The following is an 18212-nucleotide window of genomic DNA, read 5'->3' on the forward strand; positions in this document are numbered from 1 at the left end:
GCTGTTGGAGAAGTGAAGGAGAAACAAAGGAGGAAAAGCTTTGAATTTGTTGGAAGACTCATTAGCAGCTGTCACTGGGGAGGGGAGATGCTGAACTCTGATGGTGGATTTTCTTTTCTACAGCCATGCAGCCCGAGGTGAACTTCAGGCCGGGTAGCTCAGTGCGGCACAGGCTGAGCAGCCAAAAGCTGCTCTGGGAAGTACCAGAAACCTTAACTCTGAGCGCAGGAATTAACAGCCCCAGGAACTTGCTGCTACTTGCTCAAAGCAAAACGGCAGCTGTCTGACCAGCCGTGTGTGGGGTGTCTTGCAAAAGGGCTGCCAAGGTGATGGTGTTCGCTTCCGCTGCTCGAGTTTGGAAGTTGCTGAATGCCATGACTGTTCCTGGTTTTGTTTTCTTATTTATTTTATTTTCCACTCCTCTCCCTTATGCAAAATTCAATTCAGTGAAAATACAGTTGATTGCCTGCCTGAGGAAAGGCCGTGCTTCATTCTTCGTAATTTCTCTTAGGAATGCCATAAACTGGCAGTTGGAGGATAGATAGTTAGAAATTTAGGGAATAAGGACTTTTTTTGTGCATGCAGCTCTTACGACTGCAGAAACACAGATGGCAAAAATCCACTTACCTTTGAGTCAGAGTGTTTCAAATAAAAATTTACCACAAGGGTTCGGGGGTTTTCACTCTGCGGGTGCTGGAGTTTTAAAGAGAAGCTCAAAAAGAAACCTTTTTCTGAGCAAAATAAGATTCTCCCTCAACTGAGTTAGCTTTAAATGATTACTCATTTGCACTTTTATCTGGGGTATTTCTGGTAGAGCTCTGCAGTGACCACTTGCAAGATCTTCAGTGATTTGGAAGTTTATGAACTATCTCGTAGGTGATGCTGACTCGTGCACTTGGTGTTTGAAAAAGTGGCTGTTAATTCAGCGTTAGATTTTGGCTGTAGTCATCAAAGGCATTTGGTAATCGGAGATGGTTCAGAGGAGCAGTTCCAAAGGATGGAAGATGTGCCGGATAGCAGAGGGATTTCTGTGGACTCCTCCAGTTACTCAAGAGAAAACTAAGTGATGGCTAGGTCACGGTCCAGAAATACCGTGTCTACTTGACCGCACTCTCCTGCCTGGCACAGAGTGGTTGTCGATTGCTGCAACCAGAAGTTACAACCGGGAGAATTCACCATTTCCATAAAGGTCATCCATAACTGTGCCTAGTGCTTTACAAAATCTGAATACAACATCACCTGTGATTTTTAAGTTAGGAGATGTCCTGTAGGAAAAAAAAGCAGCTTAAAGGTTGAGTGCATCTGTAGCCTGCATTGGGCTGGAAAACAGGACTGGTCTGGTGAAACAGGACGGGAGGGGATCTCCTGCAGTCACCCACAGCATCCCCATGCCCCACAGCAGGCTGCTTTATCCTCACACCGTGCCAGACGATTTGTCTAAACCTCCTTAGGCAAGCTATTTGAGTGCTTAGCTTGTCTTGTTTTTCAGACAGCAAAACCAAACAAACCAAATTTTCTAATTTTCTAATACAAGCTGCCTTGGCTGCCCTTTAAAGTCATGACCAGTAGTCCAAGTCCTGGTGGAAACTGGTCAGCTCCCCTCATGGCTTCAGAAGCTCTCCCTGTAGTGTGATAGTTGATGTGGTAATTCCTAATGGGGTCACCTCTGCACTAAACACAGCGTGGGTCCTTCTGCTTTTGCACACACAGTTCTTGAAATACATGCCCAAAGGTGGGTGCAGCCCTCCAGGCACCGCAGTGCCGAGCAGAGGGGCAGCATTACCTCCTGCGTCCTGCACAGCCATCCTGGTACAAACCCCTGTGGGTGTTAATTCTCAGCGATGGTACGACACTGCTGATTCATGCTCCTTTTCTGATCCATAACAGCCACCAGATCCTCTGGGCAGAACTGCTGCTCGGTTACCTCTTCCTCCTCTTCACTAGGCGCTGAAGTGTCTGCTTGTTGCATTTGCCCTTGGTGAATTAGATTTGATGTATTTTAGATCGTTTCTCTTAATTTGTAACCATGAATGGGTTTCCAGCTTTTCCCTTCAAGGTGCTTGCAGCCCTTCCCAGTTCTAGTGTTAAGGCTTGAGTGTATTATCTCTTTGATCATTCAGGTCATTAACGGAAATTATTTGAATGATACTAGACTCAGAACAGGCTTCTGCAGGATCCAGTTTGATGGATCCTTCCATTTTGATGGGGAATCGTAGGTTGCTGTCTCTGTATGGGTTTTATATCCGGTTGTGCATCTGCCTTGCAGTGGTTTCATGTAAATTAAGTCGATGTAATAGAAGTCTATAATATGAATTAAAAGTCTGCCCTGGTTTAGGAAATAAGGTTGAAAACCACCCTTTTTCACTCAGTGAAGATGTTCCTGTAAGTGTCAGCTCTTGGCACATAGTGATGGGTCTCTGACCCCTCTAAACTCAAAAAGGCTTTTTCCACTCCCCCCCCCCCCCCCCCCCCCCGACAACTGGATTGTGCTGCCTCATGGATTTTATAAATGAGGTTTCAAGCTATATAAAATTAAACACTTTCAGTCAAATTTAGTAGATGTTTAAACTGTCTGTGCTGCTGAGTAGTAGTTTTCAGTTCCGTTTGTGCAAAATGAAAGCATCCTTTTATACGTCCAGACTAAATGAACAGGTTTTATACAAAGTATTTAAAAAAACCAAAAACAAAAAACACCACCACAAAAAAACAACAGCCTTCAGGATGTTTTCATGAGCTGTCAAGGGGGAACGTGTGAAGGGAACCCTTGGACACGTTGACATCTGATGTTGTTGACACTGTTCTCTGTCCCCTTTCCAGGTCCATCGTAATAGCCTGGTGCGATGTAGTTGTGATGTGAACCCTTTGTGTGCTTTGTGTGGCACCCGAAGCTTAACGACTCTGGAAATCCAGTATGATGCCCCTTTGCTGGAGCGCCTCTCCCAGCTGGACTCATGTATTCATCCTGTCCTCTCATTCCCAGATGGTAAGCGCAGCACCCACAAAGCTGTCAGGGGTCCTGAGATGGGTCACAAGGGGTGCTGGGGGTGCTCTGGAGCCCACTCGTCCATCCTGGGCTTCCAGAGGGAGGGCACATCTGCTTGGGTACCACCAAGCTTGTCCACCTGCAAGGTTTTTCAGGAGCAGAGCATTTTCTGGAGCAGGAGGGTCTGGGAGAGCATTCCAGCCCAAGTCTGCTCCGCTGCGAGCGTGTTACGGGAACTGAGCTGGAGCCTCGCGCGGGGTGGGGATGCCGGGGAGTCCGAGCTGCAACCTGGCTCTTAGGCGGGTGTCTGTGTTGCTGCAAGCCACTTGAGAAATACGTGTTTCCACAGAGTTTATTCATCTCTATGAAATTATTTGCAGATTGATTTAAGTCACAGGAAATTTTTTTGACCTTGTAAGGAATTGGAAATGATCTCTGTGGTTCAGAGGGTGCAGTAAGAAGGGATGTTGCCATCAAGACACTCGTTTCCCTGTGTTACAGTATCAAGGTTAATCATTATTAAGAGGAATAACTAACCAGCCCTGACTGTGGGGTATTCACAGATTTCATGTGTAGGGACCTTTCCCAAGGGAAAAGAAGGAATTTCCAGAGTCTTTAGCTTCCTGAGCTGCCAAATTAAATACAAGCCTGTTCTCTGACTAAAAAATAATTGGCTTGCATGATTGGTGTCCCACTCGCATCTTTTTTCCTCTGATCACGAAATACAGGACCACAAATTATAGGAACTGGTGTCAGGAGAGGTGGGCAGTAAAGAGGTGATGGCAGTTCCTTTCCTTGGTAGGAGTGCATGGCTGTTTGAGGTGTAAAACGCCACTGGTAATGCTGGGAGGAAGGTGTGGGTCCCTGCTTCTTGTGGGGGTGTAAAGCGCTTGGTCCAGGTTAAGACGCTAGGCTAATGAGTGTTTGGGTTTAAATTCCAGCTTTACAAGAACTTTGTGTGACAGTAGGAAATGAATGGAGTGTCTGGGAACAATTAATCTGGCATCTTTCACTAGTGCTATATTTAAAACAGACTAAAATAGTAAATTGGTGCTATTTTTATAAACTAAATCCCTGCCCCCCAAAGACCCAATCTGTTAAGGAATGCTGGAGGAACTTTACTCGCTGAACTCCTGAAGCAGAAATTTATTTCCTGGTTTCACAGCACTTGTAATCCCCTCTCTGTAGTGTTAAATCTGATGTCCTAGAAGTGGTAGGAAAACCTGTTGTGTTCTATTGCAGCATGGCCACCAGGCAAATTATCTCATCCCGTGCTCACTTCCCATTTTCCGAGGGTCAGCTGTAGCCAGCTCACGTGGTAAAAGACCCGTTCTGGCTGCATGAGATTACACCATACAGATTTGAAACAAAGTTTTTAAAGCCTAAAACACCTGTAGAGAAATACCAATTCCTGCCGCCCTCCCTCAGATTAACTTCGATTATTCACTGATGCTTAACGTTGTTTTGCCGGGGTTGCTTTTTGGGGATTGGGGTACTTTTCTATCCAAAGATGAAGCCAGGTGGCCTGTTCAGGTAGGGAAATGGCTCTGCCCGGCGCTGTTAGTCTGCATCGAGGGGGCTCCTTGCCTGTATTCATCCAGGCTGTTGCTGCCCCTCCGTGATTATTTTGGGGGCTCACCTTGAAAGCGAACCGGCTGGGTCGACGGGCAAAGGCTCAGCTTAGAGGAGCCCGTGAGGTTGTTGGATGGAGCCTGGCCTTGGAGCTGGGAGCATGTGCTGACTTCTACTTGGAGCCTGACTCTCCGGGGCTCCTCCGGTGCCAGCAGCCGGGAATCTCCGGTGCAGTTTGCCAAGGGCAAAATTGCCAGGCTCCGCAGGAGGAAAAAGATCATTTATTCTTCTGGCAAGCGGGGCGCAGGCGCTGCGGCTTTTAACCCATTGCACTTGTGCTTCGTAAGCGCTTTGTCCCCTTCCTTTCAGGGCTTTTTTTCTGGTTCATCTGATTTCTCGCCGGGAATTTTCGGATGATGTAATAACCTTGGTGGGGAGGATGGAGCCAGGGCGCTCGGGCTCAGTGTGGTTGCCATCTGCTGGCCCCCGGGAGGCCTGCACTGCTCGCCCGAGGAGCAGGGGGAGGAGGGGGAGGAAGAGGAGGAGGAGGAGGTGTAGAGACTAGAGACGGTGTCACTTGCTGCACAGACTCTGGCGCAACCAGTGCTGACAGCGGCAAACCACCAAGCAACTAATTTTCTGCTGACAGCGTTTTGTCTTGAGTTTTTCCCTTCCGTTCGACCTGTCTCCTCCTTTCGCAGATGTGTGGGATGCTGGGATGGAGTGGATTCTGAGGAGAAAGCAAAAGATTAGCAAAGAGGCGAGGCTGTTTTCCCGAAGTCGGACCGCGTCAGCACAGTGGGGCTGCAGCCTCGCTGGCAGCATCCTTGAAGGAATGGCTTGGCCCCTCTGCTCTTTGGGACGGGGCTCCACAATCCAGTAGTGGTGGCCAAAGAGCTGCCATCGCACTGTGGTAGCTCTTCCTTAGCAAATGGACAGAGCTTTAGCCATGAAGAAACCTGGCATGCAGCTGTCCTGGCTTTTTTCTGAAAGTCAAGTTCCCCCTGTGCGTAAGAGCCGGCTCCAGCCCGTGCTCTGCCAGCTCTCTCCATCCTCTCTCCCTGCCTGGGTCTGCTGGGGCTTTCCAGGCCCTGGAATTGGTGGGGAAATATGGGGGACAGGTTCAGCTGTTGAGATTACCGACAGGGCTTGAATCTCTGCCATTTGCCCTCCGAGATCATCTAGGTGCAGTTTGTAAATCCCATGGCAGCTCGGAGTTGCCTCCAGGTCCCCGCTGCAGGCGCGGGGTGAGGAGCTTCATCCCTTGCACCCGGCCTGGGAAGGCTCATCTCTGCTGAGGGTTGCTTCAGAGTCCCTGAGAAAATGTCATGTGAGCCTGAGAGGTGTGTGGGAGGGGGATGTTTGTGCTACTGGTGCTTGCCTGGGTGCTTTTAACTCCTAGTTGTGGCAGCGTGAGTTGGTGTGGGGCTGTGTGTCCTGCCAGCGATGCTCTGCGGGTCTGCAGTGGGGTATCGTGCACGTACAGGTGTAGCTGGAGAACATAAATTAACATCTCAGTAGTTAACCCTAAAGGTTTTAATGCTTTTCCACACTAGGATTTTGGCCCTCAGGCATATAAAAGAGAGCTGGGTCTTGGAGGAGACTTAGGCAGGCGTGTTTGGTGATCAGATCTGAAGTTTGAAGCTGTGAGTATGAAAGGAAGTCTTATTTGTGGGACTCCTGAGGCTGGAGTAGCGTACTACTCCAGTTTATGTTTTTTATAGTCTGCCTTAGCCTATCTGCACAAGAAATACACCGAATAATCTCATTAGTGTTCTGTCTTTCAGCTAAGGTCAGGAGTGCACGTCTGTATGGGATTTGGGAGAAACAAAGCTTGAGGAATATGAGCAAAAGTAGCGTCTGCCGAGTTCCACAGCAGCACAGCGTACTTGCGCTCGCTGCGAGACCACAGGACTAAACAGGGACAAGTACTCTGGATTACCCTGATCTGTGGGATGCACAGAAACTTCAGGCTCAAAATGCATCAGTTACCCAGATAATTACTGGTGGGTTTGCCTGCTCACAGCTGGTTGCGTGGCCGGCCGCTGCCTGCAGATCTCCCAGTGCTCCCTGAGCCGCCGGAGCGTGCTCGCTTACCCAGCTCGCCTTAGACGATCGAGGTGCTGCGTCAGGCAGATTAACGTCATACAGTATTTGGCTGGCTTTTGGCTTGACCTGGAATTGAGGATTTAAGCTGAATTTCTGTCTTCCACCTGGCACCTCTGTAGATTTGATGTGCTGAGATATTTCAGATTCTTGGAAGTCAGATCTGAGATAGCAGAATTGAGCACAGCAGTACATGAGATACCTTCGGTGGTAAAGACGCGTGGGTTTTCTGACAAAGGCTTCATCCTCCTGCTGGGATGTACTTGGGCCGTAGGGATCCTGTAGGAATGTCCTTCTCTCAAAGAGCTTCAGATAAGAAATGCTGGGTCCGAACATTGCAGGTCCTCCCTGAACGTGAGGAAGGCGTAGGCGTGCCTGGGTTTTACGATGCCTGTATGTTTGTCAAGGGCTGTTATCACTGTGGGACTGGGAGAGGATTATGGTACCGCAGCTTTCTGGTGCGTAATTTAGGTAATTTGAATGCTGTGGTTTGTATCCCCTCTGCAGATGTGCCGACGAGCCTGCACTTCCAGAGCATGTTGAAATCTCAGTGGCAGAACAAACCCTACGAGAAAATTAAAGCTCCCAAAAAGCTCTCGCTCAAGCACAGAGCTCCCATGCCTACCAGCAGCCTGTCTGACCCTGCTCGCAAGGACCGCCACAAGCTGGTGAATTCCTTCTTCACCGCAGCCAGTAAGTGTCCTCCCCGCCTCTGCTGCGTGCAGGATCGGTGCCCAGTTTTGTACCCGACAGCTGTGCAGTCGGGGTGGTGAGAGGAGGAGGAGGAAACCCTTCAAACTGAGCTCTCAGGGCTGAGGCTGTGGTGTCGTAGGCCAGGGCTGAAGGTGTGTGCAGGTTGCGAAGTCCAGGCTGGTCTGGGTTCGTAGGGTCCTCTCCTTGGTCAGCCCGAGGCAGTGCTCACGCTGGCACGGGCAGTGCTACAGCTCGTTGCGCTCTGAGCGTGCCTGCAGCGCCCTGATGGGGGGAGCCCGACCTGCCTGGACTTACGGAGCTGGTCAGCTCTGCCCGAAGCTCCTGCGCCAACAGAAAGAGAGGTGAAAACAGGCGTTTCATAGCTCTTTCTCTGTTCCCCTCCTCAGAGCGCTCACATCAAAAAATCCAACCAGACAAGGCACACAGGCCACCTTTAGACGATTTTACGGCCGTGTCCAAGGCCGAGAGAGCGCCAGAGCGCTCACTTGTCCAGCCTCCTGCCTGTGACAAAAAGCGATTGCGAGACTGCTCGTCTGAGAGGAGTGAAGGTAGGCTCCCACGGCCAGGTGTCTCGGGGGGAGCTTGGGCTTTGCTGCACACCCAGCCTCTCTCCCCCTTCAGCCTCGGAGAAGGGGGAACGCACTGCTTCTGGGCCTTGTCGCCACTGCAGCAATGCCTCGTCTGCTCTAATTGCTTCTCTCCCCAGGGCCTCTCAGGCTGGCAGCCGCCATCAGAAGGTGCTTCTCTTTCATGCAAAGTGCTCCTCAGCACGGGCCGTTTCTGGTGCACATGGTCCTTCTCTATCCGCTACCACCCGCCCCTCTGGGTTTTTTTGCTAATGTTATTCTTCATTTTCTTCCACCTTTCCTGTGTAGTGTTGAAGCACCACACGGACGTTGGTGGCCCGAGCTACTTGTCAGCAGCTGTGACCCCCACACCTCACAGCCCTATAGCGCGGCAACTGTCCACCTCCTCCGAAGGCTCCGCTCCCGCCAGCACGAGCTCACAGGGCACGTCCAGCGCAGCCGTAAGTACCTGGTGCCTTTCGGGAGAGGTTCCTGAGCTGAGCTCCATCGCAGGGTCTCAGCTTTTGAGCGGTTCAGGCTTCTTAGGGTTGAGAGTGCTTAGTATTCCTCTTCCCTTGCTGGACCCGTTGGTTCAGCTGTTGGTAGGGTTGCTGGCCCTCTTTCCTCTGACCTTGGGTCTGCTGCGGTTCCTGGATTGATGCTGGCTGCGCAGAGAGCCGGTCAGCTGCAATTACAGGTTCACTGTCAGCTCGGTATCTGCTGGTAAATGTTCCTGTTCTCAGTGGTCCCCTGGCTTTGCTCCACACCCGGGGTTCGGTTTCTAGAAGCAGCCTGGGGATGCCAGGAAGAGCAGAAGTGCTGAGCACAAGCAGCATGCGGCTGCGGTGCCTGCACTCAGGCAGTTTCCCTTCACGGCCCCGGTGGCGCTGGGCTGTAAAGGGGGTCGGGGCTGAGTCAGGGGCGGTGGTACAGCAGTGGCAGTCGAGATCTTTAACCTTCACCTGCACGCAAGCGTCAGCCCTGGCTTAACTCATACCGTCTTGTGAGACACACTCAGCCTCCCAGTATGCTCAGGATGACAGCGCTGGGACCTTCGTGCAGCTGTGTCTGAAAGCTGCCCCTGAGCAGGACCGTAACTCCCTCCACTGTGCCCTGGGACAGACCGATGGCACCGCTCCGCTCTTCTGCCAGACGTCACCCAGCACCTCACCCACCTCAACAGAAGCTCTTGGTTAAAGAGCTGAGTTCTGCTGAACTTTTCAGCATCCCAGTGAAGAACTTGGCCTCTGTCTGGCCGCTCCCGGTGGTAGCTTGTGCCACAGCCTAAGCTGCATGTGACCCAGGGATAGCAGAGCAGGTCTCCTCGAACCCCAGTAGTGAAACCAGGGTGGTTAAATTGTATCTGTCCTTAGCACAGCTGAGGGCACCACTTCCAGCTCAACCTTGTCCCTGCTACAAGCTTGTTGCTCTGAGGCTGCCAGGTTCCACCTGGGTTCTGTCCCTGCAGAGTTCACTGTTGCCGTCAGCTGTGACATCAGCGATGCACCCTTTGGGTGCCTGAAGAACCCAGCGAGCAGTGGCAGTCTGGGTTGAATGTGCTAGGTGCTTTGGAGAAGAGGACAGCTCTTCTCAGCAGCTTTGGTGGGTCAAGATGGTATTTCCTTGTGCGTCACACACACACCTTGGTCTTGCTGCCTTTTCACGAGCCCAGAAGCGAGGCAGAGTGCCTCCCATCAGCAGCCGAGTCCTGCAAGAGCGTCGTGGGTGCCAGGGTCTGGTCTCTGGGCTGAAGGCTCCAGGTCCTGGCTTTGAGCATCATAGTCTGGCCCAGGCTCGCATCTGCTCCCCGCCCAGTAGTTCAAGCCTCACTGGTGCCAGTGACATGTTGGGATTTTCTTGCTGCTGTGGCTGTAGCTGCCCACCCGCCCCGTTGTTCACACGAGTCTGGGGGTCTGGCTGTGGCGGGGGTCTGGCAGTTGGGTTCCCGCATGTTTTTACACTAAAAGCCGCAGGGATCAAAGGAGACGGAGAACGTGGCACACTGCCGGTGACTCCATTAGGAAGACAGGCCATTTGCATATCGAGCTGATCCATGGGGATTCATGTCACTGCTGTCACAGGTTTGGGGGAGGTTTTTGGATAGACAGATGGTAGGAGAGCACCCAGCATTCAACCAGGTTTAAATAGATAAGTGTGGAGCTTATTTCTGTCTTAGAAAATCTATTCTAGTCAAAAGCACGATACAGATGGAAGCTGCTGGGCTCTTGGTGCAGCTGTCAAAACCCAAGATGAACTCCTGTCTGGCTGCTTCACGTTCCTGCTGTGTCACAGTGTCACCTGTGGTGGGTCCAGACCCCTGTGGGGACACAAACCGGGGGCTGTTTCCAAACAGGATGGTTCTTCCCTCTTTTCTGATGGTCTCCCCACCTTTTCTATATTGGCAGTAGGGAATGGGAATATATGGGAGACTTTTCTTCTTGCTGGGTCAGTTTACCAGCCAGATCAATCCCCTGATCCGCCTGGCTGTGCAGCGGCTGGTGCTGGTGTGGAGGCGGTGGCTGGAGCTCTGCGGCCCTTGCTCCTTGTGTTTCAGGCTGCTGCAGCCCTTGCCCTTGTTTGTACCTTCCAAGCCTAAGGAGTTTGGTTGGGAGGAGGACTTCCAGCAAGCAGTAGGTGAACTCCATTCTGATGCAAATTACTGTTGGTTCTGGAATCCGCGTAGGCCATACCGGGACATTTCGTATGAGGCCGCGTCTTTTTTCCGTCAGTGACCGAACGTGACAAAGCCTACAGCCCTTTCTCACGTGGTGCTTTTCTTCATGTTCCAGCAGCCACGGAGGAGGAGAGGTGAAAGTTCCTTCGATATTAACAACATTGTCATCCCAATGTCTGTTGCTGCAACGACTCGTGTGGAGAAACTGCAGTACAAAGAGATCCTCACACCCAGGTAGGTGCCCTCTGCCCAGCTCCCGCGGGGCTGTTCCGTGCCAGGTTTTCCCGTGCAGCGATCGTCAGAGGTTCAGCTCTTGCCTGGCCGGGGGCGGGGGGGGCAGGGGGGAAGGGGCTTTCTTCTCCCTTGGAAGTAAGAGGAGGTTTGGAAAACGTCTCATCATACCATGGACGGAGACTTGCTAAATTAGGGAATGTGTGAGTGTCCCTTGTGCATGAAAGCCAGCTGCTCCGCTCGGGTCTCTGTGCAGTCTAAAGCCACGGTGGTCACCCTCTGTCCTGCTGCAGAGCCCGCTGAGCCAGGGCTCGCGGTGGTTTCCCAGCTCTGCACGTGGCCGGGCTGGGCGGTGGGTGCCTGGGCTGGGTGAACGTTGCAGTCAGGAGGGGGCCGCTGCCTTGGCTGGCACCAGCCTGGAGAAGCACTGCCGTGCTCCCAGGCAGCGGGAGGAGTCAGAGGTTCTCCCTGCCCGAGCTGAGGCGGGGAGGTGAGCTGTCGGCCCTTGTTTGGATGCTCTCGGGCGAACACCGTGGATGGGATCAGTTCCCAGTTTTTGCACCTGACCGCTCGCTGGGGCTGCTGACATGCTGCAGCACTGGCGCAGCCTCTCCATCCAGACCGCCTGGTTTCCAGTCTTTCTCCCTCCCAGTTTTGCAGGTCTCTTTCCCAACTTACCTCCTCCTTCCTTCTGGTCCGACATGCCCTTCCCAAGCCCGTTTCAGAGTGGGGCAGGGAGGGACCCTGTTGCTGAGCCAGGGGAGGAGGAAACACTGCAGCACCTGCTCTGCTCCCTCTGCCTTGGCTGGCTGCAGCCACGCTCCAGACCAGCACCAGGAGCTGGGCAGGGAGGCAGAAAGGCAGAGCTGCACGGGAGGGCACTGGTGGCCTTGCTCTCCATCCCGGCCTTTCCATCATGCAGGGACATCTCCTGCCTGCCCCCAGTGTGGCACTCAGTGGGTGCAAGCCCGCTGCAAAAAGATGTGCTCAGAATGGAGCAGGCTAACAGGGAAAAGGAGAGAAAACCTTGTCTGATACCACAGGAGGGATTTTGGTAGCCACGTGTGGCCGCCTGGCCAAAAACTGAGCCTGAGAACGTTGCTCATGGTGGCAGGCTTGTGTTTCTGCTTTCCCAAGAGACAGTGTTAGTGTGTGCGGGGCATGCACCGCCGTGCTCGGCTGTGCCTGTGGCTGACTGCCCTCTGATGTTGTGTGTTGCAGCTGGCGTGAAGTGGATATCGGTGCTCTGAAAGCGAACCCTGATGAAGACAACGAGGAGGTAAGGAGAATTTTACTTCTGAGTTTATGTGGGATGGGGTTGGTAGTGGCTGGACAGTATCCACAGAGGATGCCAGAAGGGAGTGGACACAGGGACCTCGGCAGGGAGCTGCAGTGTCTCTCCCTTTTTTGCAACAAAACAGCACAATTGGCCTTGCAGAAACCAGCCTGGCGTTGGTTCCTTTGGAGGAAAGGCTCCATAAGGCAGGAGGAGGATTAACTGGCTGGGTACAGCTGAATCTGAGGTTTCAGTGCTGCCCGGAGACCTCTCTGGGCAACAGTCTCCTTATGGAATGGTCTAATCAAGAAATCATGACCAGCCACACCACTGCAGTTGTTATTTTAGCTAAACTGATAGTGATGCTGTTTCCTTAAATGTCTGTGTGTGTGTGCTTTCATTCTGGGATAAGGGGCTTTCCTTTGGTTTTTACTTCTTAACCTCTTCCGAAGCAATGCAGACTCCGTTCGACAGGGCGCTCTTGCACTCACCGATAGCATCTGTGTCCCTCCAGACGTAAACAGTTATTTAAATGCACGCTGTAGCCAATGCTGGAAAAACTGCGCATAGATGCGTGTTTAATGTAAGAAAGCTCTGACCAAGCCCTGTACCCTTCCCTCTCCAGATCGAGGACTTGTCTGATTCGGCCTTCGCTGCTCGGCACAGCAAGTGTGAGGAGATGGAGCGGGCCCGGTGGCTTTGGAGCACGAGCATGCCCCCGCAGCGACGGGGCAGCAGGTACACCTCTCGGGAGCAGCTGTGGAGCATTTAGTAGATCGGCTGATTGATAAAAATGGTTAAAAGCTTGTGCTGGTGTTGGGAGGTTTGATCACCACGCACAGGAGGGGGGGTAGTCCTGCTTAGGTGGGGTGAGGTTACGCACCAGCTGTTGCAGTCGGCTCTTGGACCACCTGTTTGGATTCTGCTTTCTCAAGCACTTCCACTGCTCTAGAAGTGTGGAGCCTGGTGCACCAACTCGAGAGTCTAGAGAAGCACAAAAGGGCTGGGACGGGTGTCCTTCGTGTAGGAACCAGGGGTGGTGGTTGTTCTCACCGCTGTGCAGTCTGTCACATCTCTGCTTCGTTGCTTCGGCAGTGCCGTTTCGCTGCTCCATTTATATACGTGTCCTTACGTTCCTCTCATCACTTGACACTTGATGCCTTTGCTGCAGTGTCTTTTTGTGAGGTGGTGCCTAAAGCTGCACACAGTTTTCAGCTGTTGATCTCGTCATAACACTGCACAAAAGAGATTCACTCTTCTCCATCTGATTTCCGATGGTGTGTTTGGGTTTGAACCACTGCACTGGGGCAGAAACACTCGCTGAGCTACAGCTGCCTGCAGACGTGCACCCGGTCGTCTCGGTCTGGTTGTGGTTTCAGTTCAGCCCGGTGGGTTGTGTGCAGCCGTGCAGGGCTTCTGCAAGAACTTCTGCAAATGCAAAGGCAGCGTTTGTCAGACTCCGTTTGAGCCGCTGCTGCCTTGTTTCGTCTGCAGCTGCATTTCCCGGTGCTGGTGGAGTGTGGGACGTCTTGGTGTTTCTTTGCAGACTTCTTTGGCCGGTTTCTCACATCTCATAGCACTTCGCCATAACTTTGTTTCTCTGAAAATCCTCTTGTAGTGACGTTGGTGGACAGTGCTGTGTTGAGGCCCTGGCTTGGTCAGTGAGGTGAATTCAAACTTCATCTCACAGGTTTAGGAATGCTGGTGGGAAAGGACTTCCAGAGGTCTCTGGTCAGCCTCCTGCAGGACTGCTGCCGGCAGGAGACCAGGTTGGCCATGGCTTTGTCTGGCCGTGGCCCGAACGCTTCCAGTGATGCAGATTCCCCCAGCATTGGGACCAGTATTCCCAGTGCAGTTCACAGCATGGAGAGATGGGGATACAAGTGTCCCTGCTCTGTTGGCCGCATCCCTGAGTGCAGCCCGGAAATGTGTTTTGTTGCATTTGTGCCGAGAGCGACTTGGCCGAGCTCAGCTTGGCGTTCGCCACGTCCCGAGCTCCTCAGCAGGACCCTTGCTCAGTCCCTCAGCTCCCACCCTGGGATTGTCCCCTGCAGCAGCTGTAGTTTTTGTTCAGAAATTGCTGGGGCCCCTCATGGCCTGGTAGCTCGTTGCTGTGATCCAGCCCAGTACCTTGCTCTGCCTGGGGAGTACCTGGGCCAGGTGATACCAGGAAACGCCGGGATAAACTCACTTAGTGTTTCCCTTAAATGTCATTTTCTTTGTGACCTGCTCCAGCAGATCTGCTGAGCCTCTTGTAGTCTTCCTGCCTCGTGTACCTAACAGATCAATTTGGTTTTTTCCTGTAGGCAGCTTTTAAATTGCATCTTGATTCAGCACGTTGACTCTGTCTAGCTTGCTGCAGGTGTAGCTGCTTTATTAGTGTAATTGGGGCTGGCTTTGTATGTTCTGATGAACATTTTGGCCAAGGTAGATTTTGGAATCTGGTCCTTGGCAGTGCTTGATTGCCGCTTGCTGTTGCAGTTCATCTTGGAGGGTTGCACACAGATGTGGGGACTCCGGTTAGGTTTCTCTGTTTGCAGCCTGTGGGTGTTTTATCTGGGAATCTGTGTAGGTGCTCGAACTTTCTTAATTCCTGGTTTAAATCTTTTGAAGTCTAGGGGTTTTACATTGCTCCTCCTACGCGCAACCAGTGAACTTGCTGCATTTTCAGCATTACTGATAGACTGCGCTTGGTTCTTGAACTGCCTGGTGTCACATGGCGTGGGGATGGTGGAAACACTTGGAAAAACCCACTTTGAAGTGTCTGATTTCATAGAGTGGGCTTCTCATCATGGTATTTATGCAGCACTCAGTGTGGGACGTCGCCTTAGGAGGGCTGCATCAGTGTCACAAAGCTGCACTGAGACAGCGGAGATGGGACAAAGATGAGCCTGGATGAGTTTTAACCCCGGGGCTGCAGCATTCCCTGCTTGTGTGTGCCGAATCCCCGCAGCGTTCCCTGTCGTGCCCCCCCAAGGAGGGGGCAGTGGAAGGGATCGAAGGGCGGCATCAGGTGGCAGCGAGCAGCCTGGGCCCCTGTATGGGTGGGAGCGCAGCTGGGACTGAAACCAGGCTCTCAGGTGTGTTCCTGTCTCAGGTCTTACAGATCGACGGACGGACGGACGACCCCCCAGCTGGGGAACCCCTCGACGCCCCAGCCGGCATCCCCTGACGTGGGCAACTGCCACTCCCACTCGGAGCTGCCCCACACCCACTCACCGCGCAGCCCCATCAGCCCCGAACTGCTTTGTGCCCCCCTCACCCCCCTCTCCCGTGACTCCATGCGGCTTCTGTCCAGCGAGGACACCCGTTGCTCCACGCCCGAGGCCGGCCTGGATGAGCAGGTGGGTGCTGGCTCCGGCCGTGGCCGTTTGCTCTAGTTTTGTCCCTGGAGGCTGGTGGGAAGGTCCGAGCGCTGCCTGGCGCTGCAGCCGCTGCTGAAGATGCGTAGGGGTAAACCCAGTGCTCGAACTTGGCTGGTTTATCCCCCTCTCTGTGGGGAGACAGCTTGGAAACCTGCATGTGGGAAATGCCATCCGAACACTCGGCCAGACGGGATGTAGAGCGTGGTGCCGTTCGGCAGGGCAGCAGGATGCTTTTCCAGCGGTTGGTTCAGTTCGGAGGCTGGTGTGTCCTCACCACGTGCGCTGAAGCTTCCCTTGCGCTGGTACCGAGGCTGGGCCGAGCCTGCGGCCGTCACGGCACCAGGGAGCTGCCAGCTCCCAGCGCTGCAGGCAGCTGCAGCCACGCACGGAGGGGGAGCAGAAGAGCTTTTCCGGAGGATTTTCCATAGCCCGGTGTCTCTTCCCTTTAGGCTGTGCAGCCCTGGGAGCGACGCACCTTCCCACTCTCGTACGATCCCAGGACAGAGTGCGAGGACCAATCCGACCCCCAAGACCGGTTGTCGCGCTGCACCCGGCGCACGTCGGGCAGTAAATCCTCCCGGGAGACCGATGGCACTTCTGCTTTGCCCAACCTGGCCAGCCTCAAGAGCCGCCCCCCACTGGCGACACCCTCCTCCTCCTCCTCTTCCTCCGCAGCAGTTCAGCGGCCAGCGCACAGATAGAGACATACGGGAAGACATGAGCAAAACCAACACACAGAACTAACTCTTGGCATTAAAGCTTCCAAAATCTGCGTTTGATATTCAAACATCCTGCCGGGAATTTTCACAGTTTTTAGTGAATTTAAGGAGTTTAGAAACTGTTTTTTGTTTTCTTTTGTTTTCTTTTTCTTTTTTTTTTTTTTTTTTTTCCTTCTCCATGTTTCCTTGTCACACAAATGAGAGCCCCCAGATTCCTCCCAGTGGAGTGAAGCTTCGGGAGGGGAGCAGCCCACCAGACCCCCCCTCCCTCGTTCCTCCCTTCCCCTCTTAGGTGTATAAAACTAGAGCACAGGATTTAGCTGACTAGCAGACTTCGGGGATAGTTTTTCTCAAGCAAAAGGGTGTCTTTTTCTCTTTAACCCGCTCCCCCCTCCCTCCCTGAAAGGTTTTAGTGGAGTGAAATTAGTGGTGAAAAGTGATGTCTTGGGATTGCAACCTTCACTAGCTGTCTGTGTCCTCACGTGCAGAGTGTCCGCCCTGCACTCCCGCCCTTGGCATTTTCCTCCCCCAGGTTGTAGTTCCAGGTATCCCGAGGGGTGACTCTGCCCTTTCCCCATCTCCCCTTGGCCCCTGGGGCCGCCTCCTTCCTTCTCCCCCAGGCTGGGGGCAGCAGGTCCGGCCGCCCTGTCCATCGCAGGGCAAAGGAAGGACTGGAGCCCTTTAGCCGCTTCACGCACAGCTCCCGTGGGAGGAGTGGGATTTCGGAAGCAGCCTGGTTCCCACCTGGAGTGTTCCTCCTGGGTCGAAGGCAGCGAGGGGCGAGTCCCTGGGACGCCCCTCAGGGACGCGGCTGGTGGCCGAGGCCAGCAGCGTGGTGCAGCTGGGAGACGCACCCGGCGCTCGAGCTCTGCCCTCGCACCCCACGCAGGGCTGGAGAGTTGGGGTGAGGGCGGCGGAGGGAGCGTCCCGGGCTGGGGCTGCGCCAGCAGGGCGCTGCCGGGGTTGGGAATCGGGAAAGGGGAAAGAGAGGGAAGGAGGGTGGGGGGCTGCGGGACTGGGGGGCATCGGGATCTGTCACCACTGCTTCGCTCCACTTCCACACGCTGTCCGAGAACAGGTGTCGATTCTGTTTCATTTCCCAGTCGTCGGTCTGACCTGCCGCCTCCAGACAGGTATTTTATTTTGGAACCGAGTTTGCCGTTGTTCCTCCCCTCCCCGGCCCTTCCGCACCCGCAGTGACTCCCGGATCCCGCACACCGTTCCCATCTGTAACGCTTTCTGATCCCGACGGTGTGGCTATTGGTCCCTGTCCTGTTGCTAGCATTGTGCCTGTCTTATGTATAATCACATCACCAAAAAAAGGAAAAAAAAATACAAAGGACATTTTTTTTTTCCATTTTGTAATCGTAAAGAAATAGTAGCTAAACTGCTTAATGGTTGGGGTTTTCACAATTTTCAACATTATCTAGTGGTTTTGGTTCTGTTCTAGTTTAAAGGATTTGTCATCGTTTCTTTTTAAAAAAAAAAAACAACAATGCTACCATATCCCTCTGCATAAGTGCTTTTCTATTTATAAGGTTGAAAATTCTGAATAACCCTTTTAGCATTATAAAAAACCACAAAAAAAACCACCTTGTATTTTGTAAATATTTTCTTTTCCTGCTTTGAGCTGTGTAATGTCCTTGTTATATAGAAATGCTTTTCTTCCGAGAAGCTGATCTTTGTTAATGTCTTGATTCTGTTGCAAAGCACAAATGTGCTTATAAAAAAAAAAAAAAAGAAGAAAAGATTAAAAAAAAATTAAAACTGAATTATTCTATGCAACGTGTGTTTGTGAAACGCTGGGTTGGGAAGTGGAAGGGGCCCGGCCGTGGGCGGATCAGCCGCTTCCCTCCCGCCCGTGTTTCCGTGGCCTTTTCTCCCCTTTATAACGTTATTTCCCGGTCGTTGTCAGCCAGTGGGAAGTGGGATTGTTCCGCGGGATCCCTGGCGCAGGGAGGTGCGATGGAGCAAGACCAGGGTTGGTGGCGCTTCCCTGGGAGAGC

General features: G+C 52.8%; 1 protein-coding gene across 7 annotated transcripts in view; it reads left to right on the forward strand.

The window, feature by feature from the left end:
* The window catches only part of KANSL1 (KAT8 regulatory NSL complex subunit 1), a 100925-nt gene that overhangs the window by 82410 nt on the left and 303 nt on the right, over positions 1–18212 (forward strand). For 3 of the 7 annotated variants that reach the window (XM_005235862.4, XM_055790126.1, XM_055790124.1), the window contains 9 exons: positions 2818–2983; positions 7169–7354; positions 7762–7923; positions 8251–8402; positions 10731–10849; positions 12068–12125; positions 12748–12860; positions 15220–15466; positions 15937–17978. In XM_005235862.4, coding sequence (XP_005235919.1) covers positions 2818–2983; positions 7169–7354; positions 7762–7923; positions 8251–8402; positions 10731–10849; positions 12068–12125; positions 12748–12860; positions 15220–15466; positions 15937–16188 — 1455 coding nt within the window. In that variant the 3' untranslated portion in view covers positions 16189–17978. Of the gene's footprint in view, positions 1–2817; positions 2984–7168; positions 7355–7761; positions 7924–8250; positions 8403–10730; positions 10850–12067; positions 12126–12747; positions 12861–15219; positions 15467–15936; positions 17979–18212 lie in introns of those variants that run through there. The other 4 variants (XM_055790128.1, XM_055790127.1, XM_055790125.1 and 1 more) reach the window with 3 other exon arrangements.

Source organism: Falco peregrinus, chromosome 18, assembly GCF_023634155.1.
Source record: "Falco peregrinus isolate bFalPer1 chromosome 18, bFalPer1.pri, whole genome shotgun sequence".
Taxonomy (NCBI): Eukaryota; Metazoa; Chordata; class Aves; order Falconiformes; family Falconidae; genus Falco; species Falco peregrinus.